Source organism: Pterocles gutturalis, unplaced genomic scaffold (genome assembly GCF_000699245.1).
Source record: "Pterocles gutturalis isolate BGI_N339 unplaced genomic scaffold, ASM69924v1 scaffold13391, whole genome shotgun sequence".
Taxonomy (NCBI): domain Eukaryota; kingdom Metazoa; phylum Chordata; class Aves; order Pterocliformes; family Pteroclidae; genus Pterocles; species Pterocles gutturalis.
Window position 1 is genome coordinate 1 of NW_010098001.1, and position 15,137 is coordinate 15,137.

Below are 15,137 nucleotides of genomic sequence, written 5' to 3' on the forward strand. Positions count from 1 at the left end.
TTTTTTTAATATATATTTTAAATAAGTCTCTTGTCTGCTTTCAAAATTTATGAGGGTTTTTTCTGGTCTTTTGGAAGGGCAATAAATAAAAGTAGAAAAGGCTGAACTGTTTTGCATATCTTTGTGGAAGAACGGAGAACAATTATACTTTTAGAGTTCCAGAAAGATCACTGTACAGAACAAAAAGCTTATATACAATTAAGTGTGCAATTTTAGTTGGCTGGGCCTTTTATTATGCAATATCTCCTTTTTGACTAGAAGCCACTTCTACTCTTGACCAAATCCCTCTGTTTCTTCAATGGCAAAGAGCAGCTTCTCTTTTAGTTGTTCATAGCTTTTATATGGTGGCAAATCCAAACGATTAAAACTAAGCAGAAAAAAAAAAATGTTAAGTTTCTCTAAATCCCACGTAGAACACTACAGAACTCAACTGCTATAGAAGTTACAAATGTTCTCATTTAACATTTAGAAATGAAGAAATAGCAATCAGTGCAATCTCACTGCCTTGACATTTCTATGAACAGTAAAAAAAGGCAACGTTTGAGAGGAGTACTTTAAGAAACAAAAGACTCTTATCACATCAGATAAAAACCAGAACCTTTGAAAACTAAAGACAGCCCAAGATACAGAGAACTATAATACACAGAAAAGGAAATGTTCACCATGAAGTTTCATATCACCTAGTTTAATGCACCTCCAAATTCCAACAAGAGCATGAAAAAGCTGAATTTTTCTCCTTCCCACGCATGCCCGGATATGGGGGTTTTATTGTCCCTCAACATGCTGCCCTAGAAGGCTTCTGCCAAACTTCTGTTTCATTTCATGTCTTCCCCAAAATTATCTTGGAGGGAAGGATGTTTAACTCTTGCAATCATCACTTGAAAAACCAGCACCGGTGGAGAAAATGGTAAAATAGGATTCCCTGAAGCAATTTAAAAGTATGATGAACACCATTGTCACAATGTTGCCAAAGGACAGTGTGTCCATTTCCAAAGGGTATATATGGGAAACTGATGTGTGTGCCTGTTGCACCAGTTTGGTATTGGAATGCCAAGCTGTAATAGACTGAAGCCTGGCAGGAAAAAGTATCTGCATTCTTGGCTAAGCATCCTTGTTTTGAACATTTGCTGTAGTTTCTTTCACACTACTTTCTCTCACGACTATACATTTATCTTTTAAAATGTTCCTGTACAATAAGTGTATCTCATAACTGTATATACCTAATACCAACATGACTTTTGTTCAATTATTTAATATTCTCTAAAATAAAGAATTAGGGAACACCTCTCAGTTCGGTGCAAGAAGGATGATGATATACTTTTGATAGATCTGATACTAACAAACTGTGTACAGTGCAGTAGCAAAATTTAAGAATAGGGCAACCAGAAGAGTTTCCAGTAGCAGCATGTCAGAGCAATCAAAGAAGCTGAAGATGGAAATAGAGAACTGATTCAAATTAGATTTCATTTGAACTTGTAAATGCAAGACCAGAAGAGAAAACCGCTAAAGGTACATAAAGTTTACATGTAATAACTCACCAAGTATGACTTCTTGGTAACCAGGTTTCCTTACCAACTTTTTCAATGCAGAATTTCTGAGGACCATTACTTCCTAGAAAAGAAAATTTTTCAAAGTGTTTCTTTCAAGTAGCACACATGACATATACGTGGCATAAAACACAACTCAGACACCGCAGACAGAGCTTATGAGGCGCTACGCAATGTTACCTGAATATGACATTCTTCTCAGAGAAGTGAGCTAATTTCCTAATCATTTATAAATGTATTTGTGGGATTTCTGACATAAAAAAGCCCTTCTAGATCCAAACTGATGTACATAAAGTTCCCGCTATCTGTACATTTGCACCATGGTTCATCTGCAAATGGAACAGCTACAGTATAAAAGTTCTGGTCACCTGTTACTTACCCATAAGTTCAGCAAATCCACCCAGTGGTAATCTGCAAGTGCCAGTAACAAACTGCAGAAGTCGCATGCGAACCTCGTTGTCTGTTTCTTTTACAAACTAGGCATAGAAATTCAAATTACTTAATAGAAATCCTTAATACAGCTCCAAAAAAACAAAAATCACAGAAATTGTTGAAAAAGTATAATTCAATTTAAAAAGTCACCATCTTGCGAACAGTTTACCTTTCTTCAGTTCAGTAAAATTGTGGGTGGAGGGAGAAGACAATGATTGCAGGTTAGATGCACTGTTGACTGTTAAAATGTGAAGACTGGGAATGCCAAATAAGAAGAATCTTTATCTTTTTTATTCTACACTAAAATATAAATAATGCCAATGCTTTATATGAAGACTATAGCTATTTTGATTAAACACAGCAATAGCCTAGCCACAGGCTCTGGGTATTTCAAGACTGAAGTATATCCTGCATGTGGCAGTCTCAGTGAGAGAAAATGCCATCTGTAACAGCTGCATCTCTCTGTCAGGAAATTCACTGGGAAAGGGAAGAGAGGCAAGACGGAGAACACTTCAGTAAGAGAGGTGGTATTGACACAACTAGATAACAAAATGAGTACTTTCGTTCTATAAATGTTGAAACCACATCCAAGCTCGTTGAACTTCTGGTTCTTTCAGTACCAAGCTTCTTAAAAAGAGATCATGCTGTCAAGATCTAACCTTATCCTGACAGTATAAATAAGCTAGGAAACAAATGATTTGCATCATTTTCTTATAGTAACTTGGTCAAATCCATCTCTAAAATGGTGATTTATCACAAGACAGGAACTGCCTAGCTGTGACTTCTCTTCAGGGAAATTCACAGAAACTAGAAGCCCATATAGCATTTTTGGAGGTTTTTTTCTGAAAATAATTCTTAGCCAACTTCATTAAAATTTGTGTTATAATCAGTCAGTGCTAGACTGGCACAGTTAATATGACAATAATCATAAATAATATATGTCATTTCAGATGTGCAGGTGTACTACATATAGGGACATTTAGAAGGTAGATCACTGCTAACAACACAAACTATTGTTGTATAATCAATAAGAAGGACAAGATACAGAAAAAGTATTCATGACCCAGCCATCCAAGTGTAATGCTGCTGACTGCCAGTTTCCACCCTAAAGTATGCTTCATAAGAACAAGTAATCCTCCTTTTTGTCTCTGAAAAAAGAAACGAAGCAGCAAGAACCTTCATTCAGATGGCATCCCTCCACCCCACATCGTTTGTGTTACAAAACAAAATCCAAAGAAGTCAGAAATTTTACTGGTGAACATACCTGCCAGAACCATATGATCTGCTTGCTATTCCTTGTATAATGACGATAAACGGTGTTCCTCTGCCAGTCTGCTAAATCAACTTCTTGCATGCCACAGAGCATAACCTAGAAAAGAGAGTGATTACTTGATAATACATATGTCTACACACATAAATTAAGTATTAATTTTGTATCTTGTGTGAGACATACTAACAAAAATGGAGGTTCTTCCTCCAAAAAAAGGCCTGGTAACTTTTCCATTTTAGTCTACAGTCAGATTTTCCTTTATCCCAAGTTTACAGAACTCCAAAATTGTTTATGTATTTAAGTGGTCTGAAAGCCTGCATAACAGAAACTTAGTTTCTTAAGACTACTCATTCAATATTAAAATAGATTACCTTTCCCATATAAGGAATTTTTTTATTAAAGAGGATATTACCTTTCCCATTAAAACTTTGCCTTGTATTCCAATATGATGATGATTACATTGCTGCTACTGCTACTATTAGTAAAGATAGAGCATATTGCAAAGTATAAGTCTGCAAAGTATTCATTATGAGAGACAATGAAAGCTGAAAGTGCTAAAGGCAAAGCCTCCTAGAAAACTGAACACTAAATAAGATAGATCAAAGTCCTTTCTCAGGAAAAACTCCCATTTAACTTCAGATGCTATCAGAACACTGCTCATTATCCTTGGCAGGTCTCACAGAAATAAATAAGCGTAGCACTACAGAGCTTTTTGTTCCTGCTCCAAATCAGAATCCCAACAGCAAACGTAGGCTGATTGTTAAGTAAACATGGTGCATGCAAGTGATTCCTGTTACCAGCCCTTGGGTTACATATTGAGGATCTGCAAAATTCAGTTTCAAACCTTGTTGGTTCCTTTACCTTTCTCTCCTTAAGTGTAATAACCCTAGAACCTATCCTAGGCTATGTATCTGAAACTACGCAATCATTATACACCAGAATCAGCTTCTGTGCCATGTTACAAGGTAATTCTACCCATCTACCACAGACAGAAAAGTTTTCTATAACTAATAAATCCATCTGTAACCTCATGTTCCGATCTTTTCATAGAAACGTGCAAAATGCATTTTAATACTGAGAAGGGAATCTAAAATTCCCAACTGCTGAGCACCATAAAACACCAATTCCAGATACACTGTCTTTTCACCATGATTTACCCACACCGCTCCTATTAAATACTCCATGTTCCAGAAGCTATCAAATGCAGCATGCCACAGATGAGAAATTCAAGCTGACCTATCTATTTAATCATTCCATATGTATTACCTTTGCAAAAGGTAAAAATGTTGAACAGAAAACCTCACCTCCAGCTCCTTTTCATCAAAATAGTGTAGCCACTGTAGAGGAACAACTTCATTAAAACCATCAAGAAAAGCTTTGGTTTGTTCTCTAACTCCCCGAGAAAATCGCCACTCAGCCATTAGCCTGGGATGGAAAAAAACAAACATAAATTAAACATCAGTTAGCACTCAACATGAAGAAGTTCAAACATGTAGGACTGCACATGCATTCCCATGACGTAATGCTCCCTCCAGTTTTACTTTCTTACACTGTACGATCCCACAGACTATAAGGGACCTACCATGCTAATATTGTCACAAATTTCCAAACTGAAGAGAACAGTAAAAGCAGCAAGCTGTACTTAGATTACCCTTCCAGTTAAAAAAAAAAAAAAATTATTATTATTAACCTTTCACTAATCAAAATTCAGCAGCCTTTTCATGAAAATAATGCTCCTTGGGCATTATGATTTTGTTATGGCAAAATTTGCTATAGCTTAAAAAGTGCATAATCCTAGTGTTTCAATGGTAGAAAAGAAGAATTTCCACTGATTTTAAAATATTCTGTTCTTGAGCAAAAAACACCATGTAGGCAGAGAATAAAAATAAATACTGCTGCTTATAATATTTATCACTATGGTTGCCCAATACTTCCAGCATAAGACTACTTTGCCAGCTTCAACAAAGAGTAGTCATTTTCTGATTTGAGCTTCTGATTTATGCTAAGATTTGGAGGAAGAGGTAGTGTTTTTTAAGTTTCAACTAAAATGGTCAAGCCACTTCTGAATAAAAAAAAAAAAAAGGACAGTAAATATATATATACATACTATAGACTCTATTTCACTGAGAAAATTAAGACTGCGAATTTAAGTGGGAACTTTATGTGCAGCACTGGACATACTCTGCATCACAGAAAACAATCTGTGTACATCTGCTTTAGAGATCACTCTGAATAGATGAATCAGAAATACAGGTTCAGAAAAAGAAAGGCAGTGATAAAAAGGACAGTAAATATATATATACATACTATAGACTCTATTTCACTGAGAAAATTAAGACTGCGAATTTAAGTGGGAACTTTATGTGCAGCACTGGACATACTCTGCATCACAGAAAACAATCTGTGTACATCTGCTTTAGAGATCACTCTGAATAGATGAATCAGAAATACAGGTTCAGAAAAAGAAAGGCAGTGATAAGATTAGGAGACAAGCAGGAAAGAGCAAAATAAAGAGAATAAAGAGGAAAAACAGTTGAAGTCCCACCACATTATACACCATTATGAATTTCAGTTTCCACAGTGACAGCAAAGTTCTGAACAATTTTTAAATCCTCTGTCAAATACATGCCTTCTCTCTCCTCCTCCTGGATTTGTTACCTGAAGTTACTGAAAATAGGTTTGTTCAGTTTCAGTTTCACCTGTTCTCTCACTGTATAACAAGATAGGTCATCTTCTCCCTATCAGGTCTTCTCTTTTTTTTCTTTTTTTTTTTTTTTTGGTGGGGGAGAGGAAGGGAGCAGAGGGAAGAGGGAACAGGAGAACAGGAGAGATCAAAATATATCAAGATACCATTTCAATAACAGTCCCAAGAATTACACAGTAATAGAAAAAAAAAAAGGCAAAACCAAATCATACTCTGTCAAAAAAGACTAGAGCAACAGAAGAAAAATGGAACACTTTTTTTACAACATCTACACCTTCCTACCCAATATATTCTTCCTTGTTCTCCTCAGTTACCAAGATATTTGAACCTCCTGATTTCAGCTCATGTGAGGTTACTTTTCCTAAGAGCTCCATATCCACACAAAAGTACATCTCCAAGTTACACTCTTCGATGTTATTATCCCTGAATGAAAACAGAAAAAAACAATGAATTCTATATAAACAAAAAAAAAAATCCATAAAACATCACACACACACACACAAATAATCTACAAACCTTATCCAAATTAGGGAGTTGTAAAATTCAGTATCAATAGATTCTAGGTCCTTAATAGTAAGTTTCTTGCTCAGCATTCGTTTGTAGAAAGGCAGAGAAAAACCAGTGTCAATAAATTTCCCATGAAACAATGCCTGTTGAACAGAAAAAGGTCTGTTTATCTTTTATTGAACTACTGAATTACTGAAGTATTTCAGGACTTGAATTCTTTTTTTTCCTTTCTCCTTCAAATAATAAAAAGCACCAAGCAGCAGTAGCAGCCTGGTATTTAAAAAAGAACAAAGCATTACATTAAATGGGGAGAAAAAAAATTATTAATTTACAAAATTTATTCAAGCATATGTTATCATTACAATTTAGAAATTCTTTGATTAAAAAAAAATCTTCTCATAAAAGGATGAAGTCTATGAAAAGAGGACATTACTGAGTTTCCTCTTGATTATGTGGATAGGTATACATGCCAAGAGTTATTTGATCCCATTTGATCGTGCTTGAGTACTACTGCCATTTTTACTACATACATACATCTTGCAAAATCATCCTTTATACAATTTATACAACGCTACCGCAGCTCATGAAAAACAGTTTTAAAAATTCAATCACAGACTGCTTCGGAAAGAGCGTTGGGAATCACATTTTTATAGGTGTGTAAGAGAGCTGAGAAATGAGATTCTCCCTTCTACTGCAAAAATGAAATTGGAAAAAAAAAAAAAAAAGTGGTCACACTTGTCTCACCAAGCATGCACAAAGGGTGTAAGATAATTTCTGGTACTGAAGTACAGCATTACACACACAGAGTGTTAACCTCTATACTGACTCAGTGCGTCTGAGAGCTAACAGAGCACAGCTATAACTATGAAAACATTTTTGTCCTCATCCTTATCAAGTATACTTTCTTCACTAAAATATCTCTTTAAAAAATCATCCTAAACATAGGTGTATGACATTCATTGCTTGTCCTTCCTTACAGCTGAAATTCTATGAGCAGCAGAGCCGATGTAATGGCCCATCTCCTCCAGAAAAAGGCAAGGCTCCATCTTTTCTCCCAGCCTTCTGATTTCCCCCCTAAGGCTTACTCTAGTATGCATTTTCTTCTGCTTTAGGAGAGCTTAAAAAGGTTCTCTCAGAGGCATTTATTTATTTATTTGTTTGTTTGTGTTTTTATTTTTAAACTCGTCTATACTTCTCATGGGAGAGTGAGCTGCGAGAGAGAAATGGAAAAATTCAATGTCAGGTGCAGTATCCAGACATATGATTTCCTGCTTTTTGCAAAAGTAAGCTCTTAAATCACCTCATTTAATGTATATGATAATCTTACAGCAGAATACAAAAGTTGCCTCAGCCAACCTCATTTAACAGTTTTTTGTTACAGAGAAAGACGTATTCTTTATGTTTAACTCCATTTCAGCTGAAAATGTCTGCGGTCATTTCAGTACTTAAAACCAAAAGAAGTCTTTATGATCTGAAAACCACGACTATTTTAGAACTGTGAGGACAGAAACTACAATTGCACTTAAAAAGCCTATCTAAAGTCCTTTAAAATGATTCCCACTTCATTATTACCTGAGCCACTAGAAGGTATCTCAGGAAGTACTGTAGGAAGTGCCATCCATTCTAAACCATGAATATACTCAAACCTTGCAACCGACCAGGAGGCAGATTACACAGGTCTCTCTCTCCTGCCCCTCGTAAAGAATTTAAAGTAAAAATACAAAAATACTTAATGAAAGAAAAGTTTGTCCTTTAATTACACTAAATACTATAATTAAGTTCTCTTCTATGACCTGTACTTTTATGAAGTAGTTTCCCTAAAGTTAACATTTCAATTATGGATTTATCTTATGTGCAAGATCAAAAATCACCAACTAAAAGAAGCAGGATTTGGCTCTAGAACCTAATGGGTTTTATCCCACCTTCCTGCTAAGGCACTATAGCTTGCTGAGCATTCTAAAAGAAAGAAAAAGTTCACAGCTTTAACCCAATTACATACATTTTCACGACAGCACAGAAATGAGGAACTTTTCCATAAAATACTCAAAATCAGAGATGTTATCATCAGAATTGAAAAAAATTGTTTCTTAAAAAGCATCTATAAGAAAAGCAAAACCCAGAAAACCCCCAAACCTAACTTATTTTAAATTTGAAAGTATTTTTCTATTCTATTCTATTTCTTTCTATTTCTACACTTTGCTTGTATTTTTTCTAATTTCATACAAAAAGCCTGAACAGGAGAAGACTACAGTCTCTTAAATCTGAAAATACACTTTTATCTACTCTTTTTTGGTTTCACTATTCATCAGGTTCAGGGATGTTGCTGAGGGCTACCTGTAGATATCATGATGATTATGTGGAAAGATGACTGTAACACTACATGGAAGGAAAGAAATGTGACAGAGCAGGAGTCCACTGTAGAAAACTGACTCAGTGATACCAGAAGAAAAAGTGATACAACATGCCTCGTCAGCTTGTAGTTTAAGAGAAATCTGATGGCAGAGAATCAGCTCCCTGCCAGCTTCTGCTCTCCTCAGTATCTGACCTTTGTGTTCATGCACATATGTTTAAATTAAGGCTCACTGTACACCACACATTACTTCTTTTTCTAATACAGTAAGGTATACTAAGTCTAACTGAGGAGCCTTTTTCAGAAAATACTAGTCATATTTCTCAGAGCATCAGTATTCAGACACTCAATCAAACCACAGTTTGCATAAAGTACACACATCCAATTGATAAAAACAAAATATTATATTGAATGTTATATTAACTTTCATTACTCTCCCACGAAACTTGAGCGTGTAGAGACTTAACTCTCAGAGAAGGTTATTTGGCTCAATAACCTTACATGCCTTAATCTTCCACTTCTAAGAGATTAATAATAACTGTAAAAACAAACACTGTTCAGGAATAAATGTATAGCTACAGCAAATAATAAAACCTTAAAAATCTAACCTACCATGGCAATAAAGCGCCCAATGAAACAGAAATATGAAAGATGATCAGGATTGATTGTTGATGCTGGATTTATCTGCAGGCAATAGTTGCTCTTGCCAGCATATTCAAATAGGCAGTACATAGGATTCAGTACTTCATGGGAAAGCAAGAAAAACCATTCTCTAAGGAAAAAAAACATGTATACACATAAAAAACATCAAATACAGATGTTTATCACCATTCCTCTTAGGTAACTAGCAAAATGGTCAAAATATAAGTAAACGTAGAAAAGTAATACAGTGTTCTGTTAGAATCACAGAATAATATATGGCATTATACACTTCTTAAATATAAAAAAAATCATTATTAAAAACAACAATGTTAGAAATTCATGGTTTCCAAAGTTTAGAAATTATTGTTAAGTTTGTCACCTTGAACACACCCTCATAGCACAGGTCTGAGCTGCATGTTAGTAACATTTTTGCCTACAGAGTCCTCGCCTCAACCAGTCCACAGTATTTATCCTCCTCATGCCTGCTCTACTGTATACAACTCAAATCTTTATTCAAAAAGATTATAGGTTATTCCATGGGCAGTGCTTATAAACCCCCTATGTAAAACAAAATGAAACAAAACAAAACAAAGAAAACCCAAACCACAGCACACCTTATTTGCTTCCCCAGTCTGACAGCAGAATACACACTGAGTTGCTGTGGTTTAGCAAATTACCATGCACCAGTTCAGCCCACAGGACATGACAATGTGACAATACATTTTTGTTGAGGTTTAACTAATACACGTAATTCACCACTTTCATAGTTTCCAACTCATCTGACCTGAAATAATAACATAATCTGGTATTTCAGTGTTAGGATAGCTGATTTTTAGAATATTTGTTGCTTTATAGTATTTGCATATAATGAGAGCCCTCAGAAGCAGTCATATATACTCAGGAGTTTTTGTATCAGGCCCTAAGTGCTTGGAACTGAACAACCAGGCTTAGGGAGAAGCCGCAAAAAAAGCTAAAAGTATATTCTATAATAACTGCAGGGACTGAATTCCATCCTCACTGCCTTTCAGCTGTCACATTTAAGAGGCATTGTTTCTATCCCTATATTTACCTGAGATCAGGGAATACAAATGAGAGATTTGCTGGCATATTTCTCCTAACAGTTCTATGAAACTAAAGTCATGAATTTGCTATGATGCACTTCCAACCCAAAGGCCAAGAAGAAAGAGTAAATAGTGAAAGGCAGCTAGGATACAATGACCCTAATGGGGTTCTGTGTATCTTTTAATAAGCACAACAATGTTGTACAGCGTTCTATGCAAGTTTTGTACTGAGACAATTATACTAACTTGGCATAGAAGCATCAAATTTAAAAGGCATTTAAATTAGATCAAAACCAGGTAACAACGGAGGAATCAAAGAAATCAGTCATGAACAAGAAGTTTGCAGAAGCAATGAATTTTTCACATCAACAGCTACAACTAGTCACAGGACACAGTGTCAGATTGGTCCTGCTAAACAAAAGGTAAAAATCTTGAAGGGAATACTGAGTTTAGTCTGCTGAGAGACAGGTTATAAATCTGGTGCATCAGCTTTCTATATTTGTCTTAATGCAGTATTACATTAGCAAGTCAGTACATGAACATTTGCTCAGTGTCACTTAAGAATTCTCATCTCAAGTTACAATGAGATCCTTGCTGCTTCTCAATTTCACATACAAAATCTTGAGCAAGACTTATTAATGAAACTATGAAAATGTACTACTTATGTATTTGTTAGCTATTTATTTATTCTGCTAGTTTCTTGACTAACACTCTTCAGTTAAATTATCCTAACATCACTTCTTTGGACTACTTTGTTTCTCTGGAACAGACTCCTTGAACTCTCCTAGTTCCCACCCTATGCCTAGGGCCATCATGAGAGGGACATCAACGAAACAAAACTCATGCAAAGCAAAAATTGGATTCCTCTCTGCAGTCACCCCCCAAAAGCCTATGAGATATTGTAATTCAGAAGCATAACCACCCACTTATCTAAAGAAACTCTCCCTTTTGAGGCAAGCTTCGTTACTTACAAATACTAAACATTTTCACTGACCTTAATTTTAAGACAGTAAGCTACATAAAACCAGAAGAAAACTAAAAGAGAACACCTTTACATTAAAAAAAAACAACCAAACACAAAAAACTCTATCCCCTATGACTACTTCTAATTCCCTGGATCTGTAGTAGTACTGAAATTTTATCCTAATAGTAACTTTTCAGTCAAGTAACTGTCAGAAGTAGTCAGTGGTTGTCTTCTATACGGTCAACAGGTGAAACACGTTTTTTCTATGGTTTTACTGTTATCAGATTTTTTCCTCCAAGTTCTACTTCAGATACTAGAAAAACCTGTAGTCTAGCTGTTTCACATTCCTGTGCAGCCTACTTAGTTCATCTGTCTGCTGCTAGTTCATGTCTGCACTATTCTCTTCTTCTTTATGTCCTTTCTGTTCATATCAGCCACAATCTGGTGTTTGCTCGTTTTTTTTCCAAATAAACAAAACACTTTATTTTTTCCACAGTCCTCACTGCCAGGAAAGTGGAACTTTCTGATAGAAAGTTTCTGAAATAACTCAGTCTAGAGCAATTAGCTGGCATTAAAAAATTCAAATTTAAACATCAATCTTTGTCAAAGAACTGAAGAACCAAGACTAAAGTTTTACTAATGCAAGGTTACAAGCCATAACAATAGCCAGGTGCTGCCAGTTCCACCTCCTTAATACATTAAGGGGAGCTAAAAAGGTAACCAGAGACAGACTGCAAAAGCAAGAAGTTTCTTTGCCAACATAATGACATCAGAAATCAAGGTTAGAGTGCTATTAAAAAAATAAAGACTATTTTAAACAAAGTTTCTTTTACCTTGCCAAGCCACCATAATCCAATCCTTCTTCTCCTCGTGCTGCCAGTTCCACCTCCTTAATACATTAAGGGGAGCTAAAAAGGTAACCAGAGACAGACTGCAAAAGCAAGAAGTTTCTTTGCCAACATAATGACATCAGAAATCAAGGTTAGAGTGCTATTAAAAAAATAAAGACTATTTTAAACAAAGTTTCTTTTACCTTGCCAAGCCACCATAATCCAATCCTTCTTCTCCTCTGAATATAACATATAATCTTCTCCTCAAATCATAGGGTTTTAATGCCATAATCTATAAAAAAATAATAAGTTATAAATTATTCATTGTCAATACCATCACTCCTTCTTATTCAGATTTTATTTAATTGATACAGAAATGCCATATATGTCAAATGTTTACACATATTTGACAAGCATTTAGACCAACTCACGGAACATGCCACCAATGAACTGCACACAAAATTACAAACTCAGACCTAAAATCCTGAGCAGCAGACTGCTAACAAGTAGGAGAGCACATATGGAAAGTATCGCTATATGGTTGCCCCTCCTAAGGCATTCATTTTCATTAAAGGAAAACAGATGAAAAGGCATTTCATCTGATATATTACAGATTTTTAGCGTTAGGCAAATCACTTAAAAAAGTAATTTAATCCAAAATAGGTGTAATATACTTTCATTAAAAATATACTTTTTACTTATAGAGAATCCTTCCCAGAAGGTTTTGAAGTGGTGACAGTGGCAAGAATTGTGATTTTTACAGAGAAGAAGGAAGGAACATATATTGGCTGCAGACTCTAACAGCTCAAGAACTGTAAGCTTCAATTACACAGCTTTAACGTTTGAAGGACAAAGTGGGACACCAGTTTTAATTGGAGAAAACAACATTTTGTAATGTATATAACCACATGCAGGAATCAGAAAAGCAAACCCGATGTAGTTAAATTAACATGGTATGCAATGTGGTTAAGCTAGGGAAATCTTCACCAGAGGATGCTGTAGGTGCAAAAAGTTCACAAGAGGAGCACAGACAAGCTCACAGAAGTCCCTTGAGGATTATTAAGTACCCAGAAACCACATCAAGCTCAAGAAGCATTTTAACTGTAAACAGTTGTGAGCTGAAAGACCATTTGTTAAAATGCTATATATGTTCTTACAGTCTTCCTAAGAATCCCCCTTTGGCTAATACCAGAGGAAGATTACTGTGCCTGAAGGACCATTAGTCTGAACTGTCTATGGCCATTCCTGTTCTTATGCTTTGTCTTCATTAACAAACACAACAATCTTTGCAGGCTTACTTGCTGGAAGGAATCCTCAAACAAAGTCTGTCTGGATACATTGATTTTCACATGACTTGGCAGTGCATTGGACTGTAATCATAAGGCAATAACGTTAATAGACAGCATATATAAATGTAAATTCAAATAGTTTCAAAAAGTAAATAATTACTTAATCAGTACCTGACACAAGTAACGGAAATGAGCAAGTTTCCACCTAAAGCTACGCTCATAAGCAATCTGTGGCCCTTTATTTCTGTAAGGAAATATATTTGAGATACATTAACCATACAGACATCAAACAGTAGTTTCGATGCTAAACAACAGCATGTGGATTTCAAAAATACACAAAAAATGTTACAGTAAGTTATGATAAGAAATAAAATGCAACTGATGGTTTGGTCTGCCAGTCTTCCTTTCTGCCCCCACTTATTTATTTGTTTGTTTGTTTAAGATGCTAGTCAATTTACCAAACTTGAGAGAAAGGTAGAAGTCTAGAGGATTTCAAATCCCTATCAATCTTGTACAAATTACAAGCCAGCTAAAGGAGAGACATCTAATTTACTGTCTTCACGGAGAGAAAGACTGCTAAATTAGGCTTAATATATTCATCTGCTTGCGGAACTGTGAAGGAAGTTCTAGTGCAATACTCTATAGGCTCTTTAAATGAAAGGCCATCAACACGCCATGAGAAGTAAGCCCTACCCCACCTAAAAGACATTAAGACAGCCACCATAGGCTGGGTCAATACTTCTGACTAAACTATTTTTAAAAAGATCTGCATGTAGAATTTTTGAAAAGAATTTGAACTATTTTCTTTAGACATTAATGTACAACTATAAGCAATATTCACTATAACTTTTTGTTGTTTCTTTAAAAATTTAACTATTAGTTACATTAGTTCACTAATCAAGCTTACCTCACTTCCCCTCTCTATTCATAGAACAATTACAATCTTGGTATTTGAAAAGAGTATAAAAACTATTGAACCTTAGAGTAGTACAGCAGTGTGTCATAGATAAACTGACAAAGATTAAAAATATATTAAATTTACAAGAAAACAATTTATTCATAATTTAGTGCTCAATTCCAGCTAAAAGTATAGGTTGTTTTCTAGTATGAGAAGACTTCATTATTAAACTAGTTAAGCAAGTTAAAATGTAAAAAATATATATTTAAATTCTCACTTACACAGAAGATTTCCCAGTACGAGGATCATTGAAGGTGGTGGTTCTTGTATTATGGTCAACAAAGTATCTGACACCTTCTCTGGTATATCTGATTTCCCAGCCCTCTGGAAGGGGGTCCTCATTCTGTAAACTGCAGAAGAAGTTGTAGACAGTACTTTTTCCCCCATATCACAACATACAAGAATTAAGCAAGATCTTTTTATCTGCACAGTCAATATACACACCTACCCTTGAGTTCGAGGGTCTTCCCACTGTGTTGTCTTTGTGTTATGATTTACAAAATATACCCTATCATTTGAATCCACTCTCCTTTCTAGGGGAAAAAAAAAGAAAAAAAAAAAACACTATACAGCAATTGTATTC

At 35.3% G+C, this 15,137-nt stretch overlaps 1 protein-coding gene across 2 annotated transcripts in view; it reads right to left on the reverse strand.

Moving 5' to 3' along the window:
• Positions 1 to 2: 2 nt before the first annotated feature.
• Positions 3 to 15,137, reverse strand: part of WWP1 (WW domain containing E3 ubiquitin protein ligase 1) — a 36,869-nt gene continuing 21,734 nt past the window's right edge. For both annotated transcript variants that reach the window (XM_010087452.1, XM_010087445.1), the window contains exons 11-23: positions 15,003 to 15,087; positions 14,776 to 14,904; positions 13,768 to 13,840; positions 13,606 to 13,677; positions 12,511 to 12,599; positions 9,423 to 9,582; positions 6,470 to 6,603; positions 6,236 to 6,376; positions 4,554 to 4,674; positions 3,244 to 3,348; positions 1,927 to 2,023; positions 1,539 to 1,611; positions 3 to 367 (exon numbers count right to left, since the gene is read on the reverse strand). In XM_010087452.1, the coding sequence (XP_010085754.1) occupies positions 268 to 367; positions 1,539 to 1,611; positions 1,927 to 2,023; positions 3,244 to 3,348; positions 4,554 to 4,674; positions 6,236 to 6,376; positions 6,470 to 6,603; positions 9,423 to 9,582; positions 12,511 to 12,599; positions 13,606 to 13,677; positions 13,768 to 13,840; positions 14,776 to 14,904; positions 15,003 to 15,087 (1,379 nt within the window). In that variant the 3' untranslated portion in view covers positions 3 to 267. The remainder of the gene's footprint in view (positions 368 to 1,538; positions 1,612 to 1,926; positions 2,024 to 3,243; positions 3,349 to 4,553; positions 4,675 to 6,235; positions 6,377 to 6,469; positions 6,604 to 9,422; positions 9,583 to 12,510; positions 12,600 to 13,605; positions 13,678 to 13,767; positions 13,841 to 14,775; positions 14,905 to 15,002; positions 15,088 to 15,137) is intronic.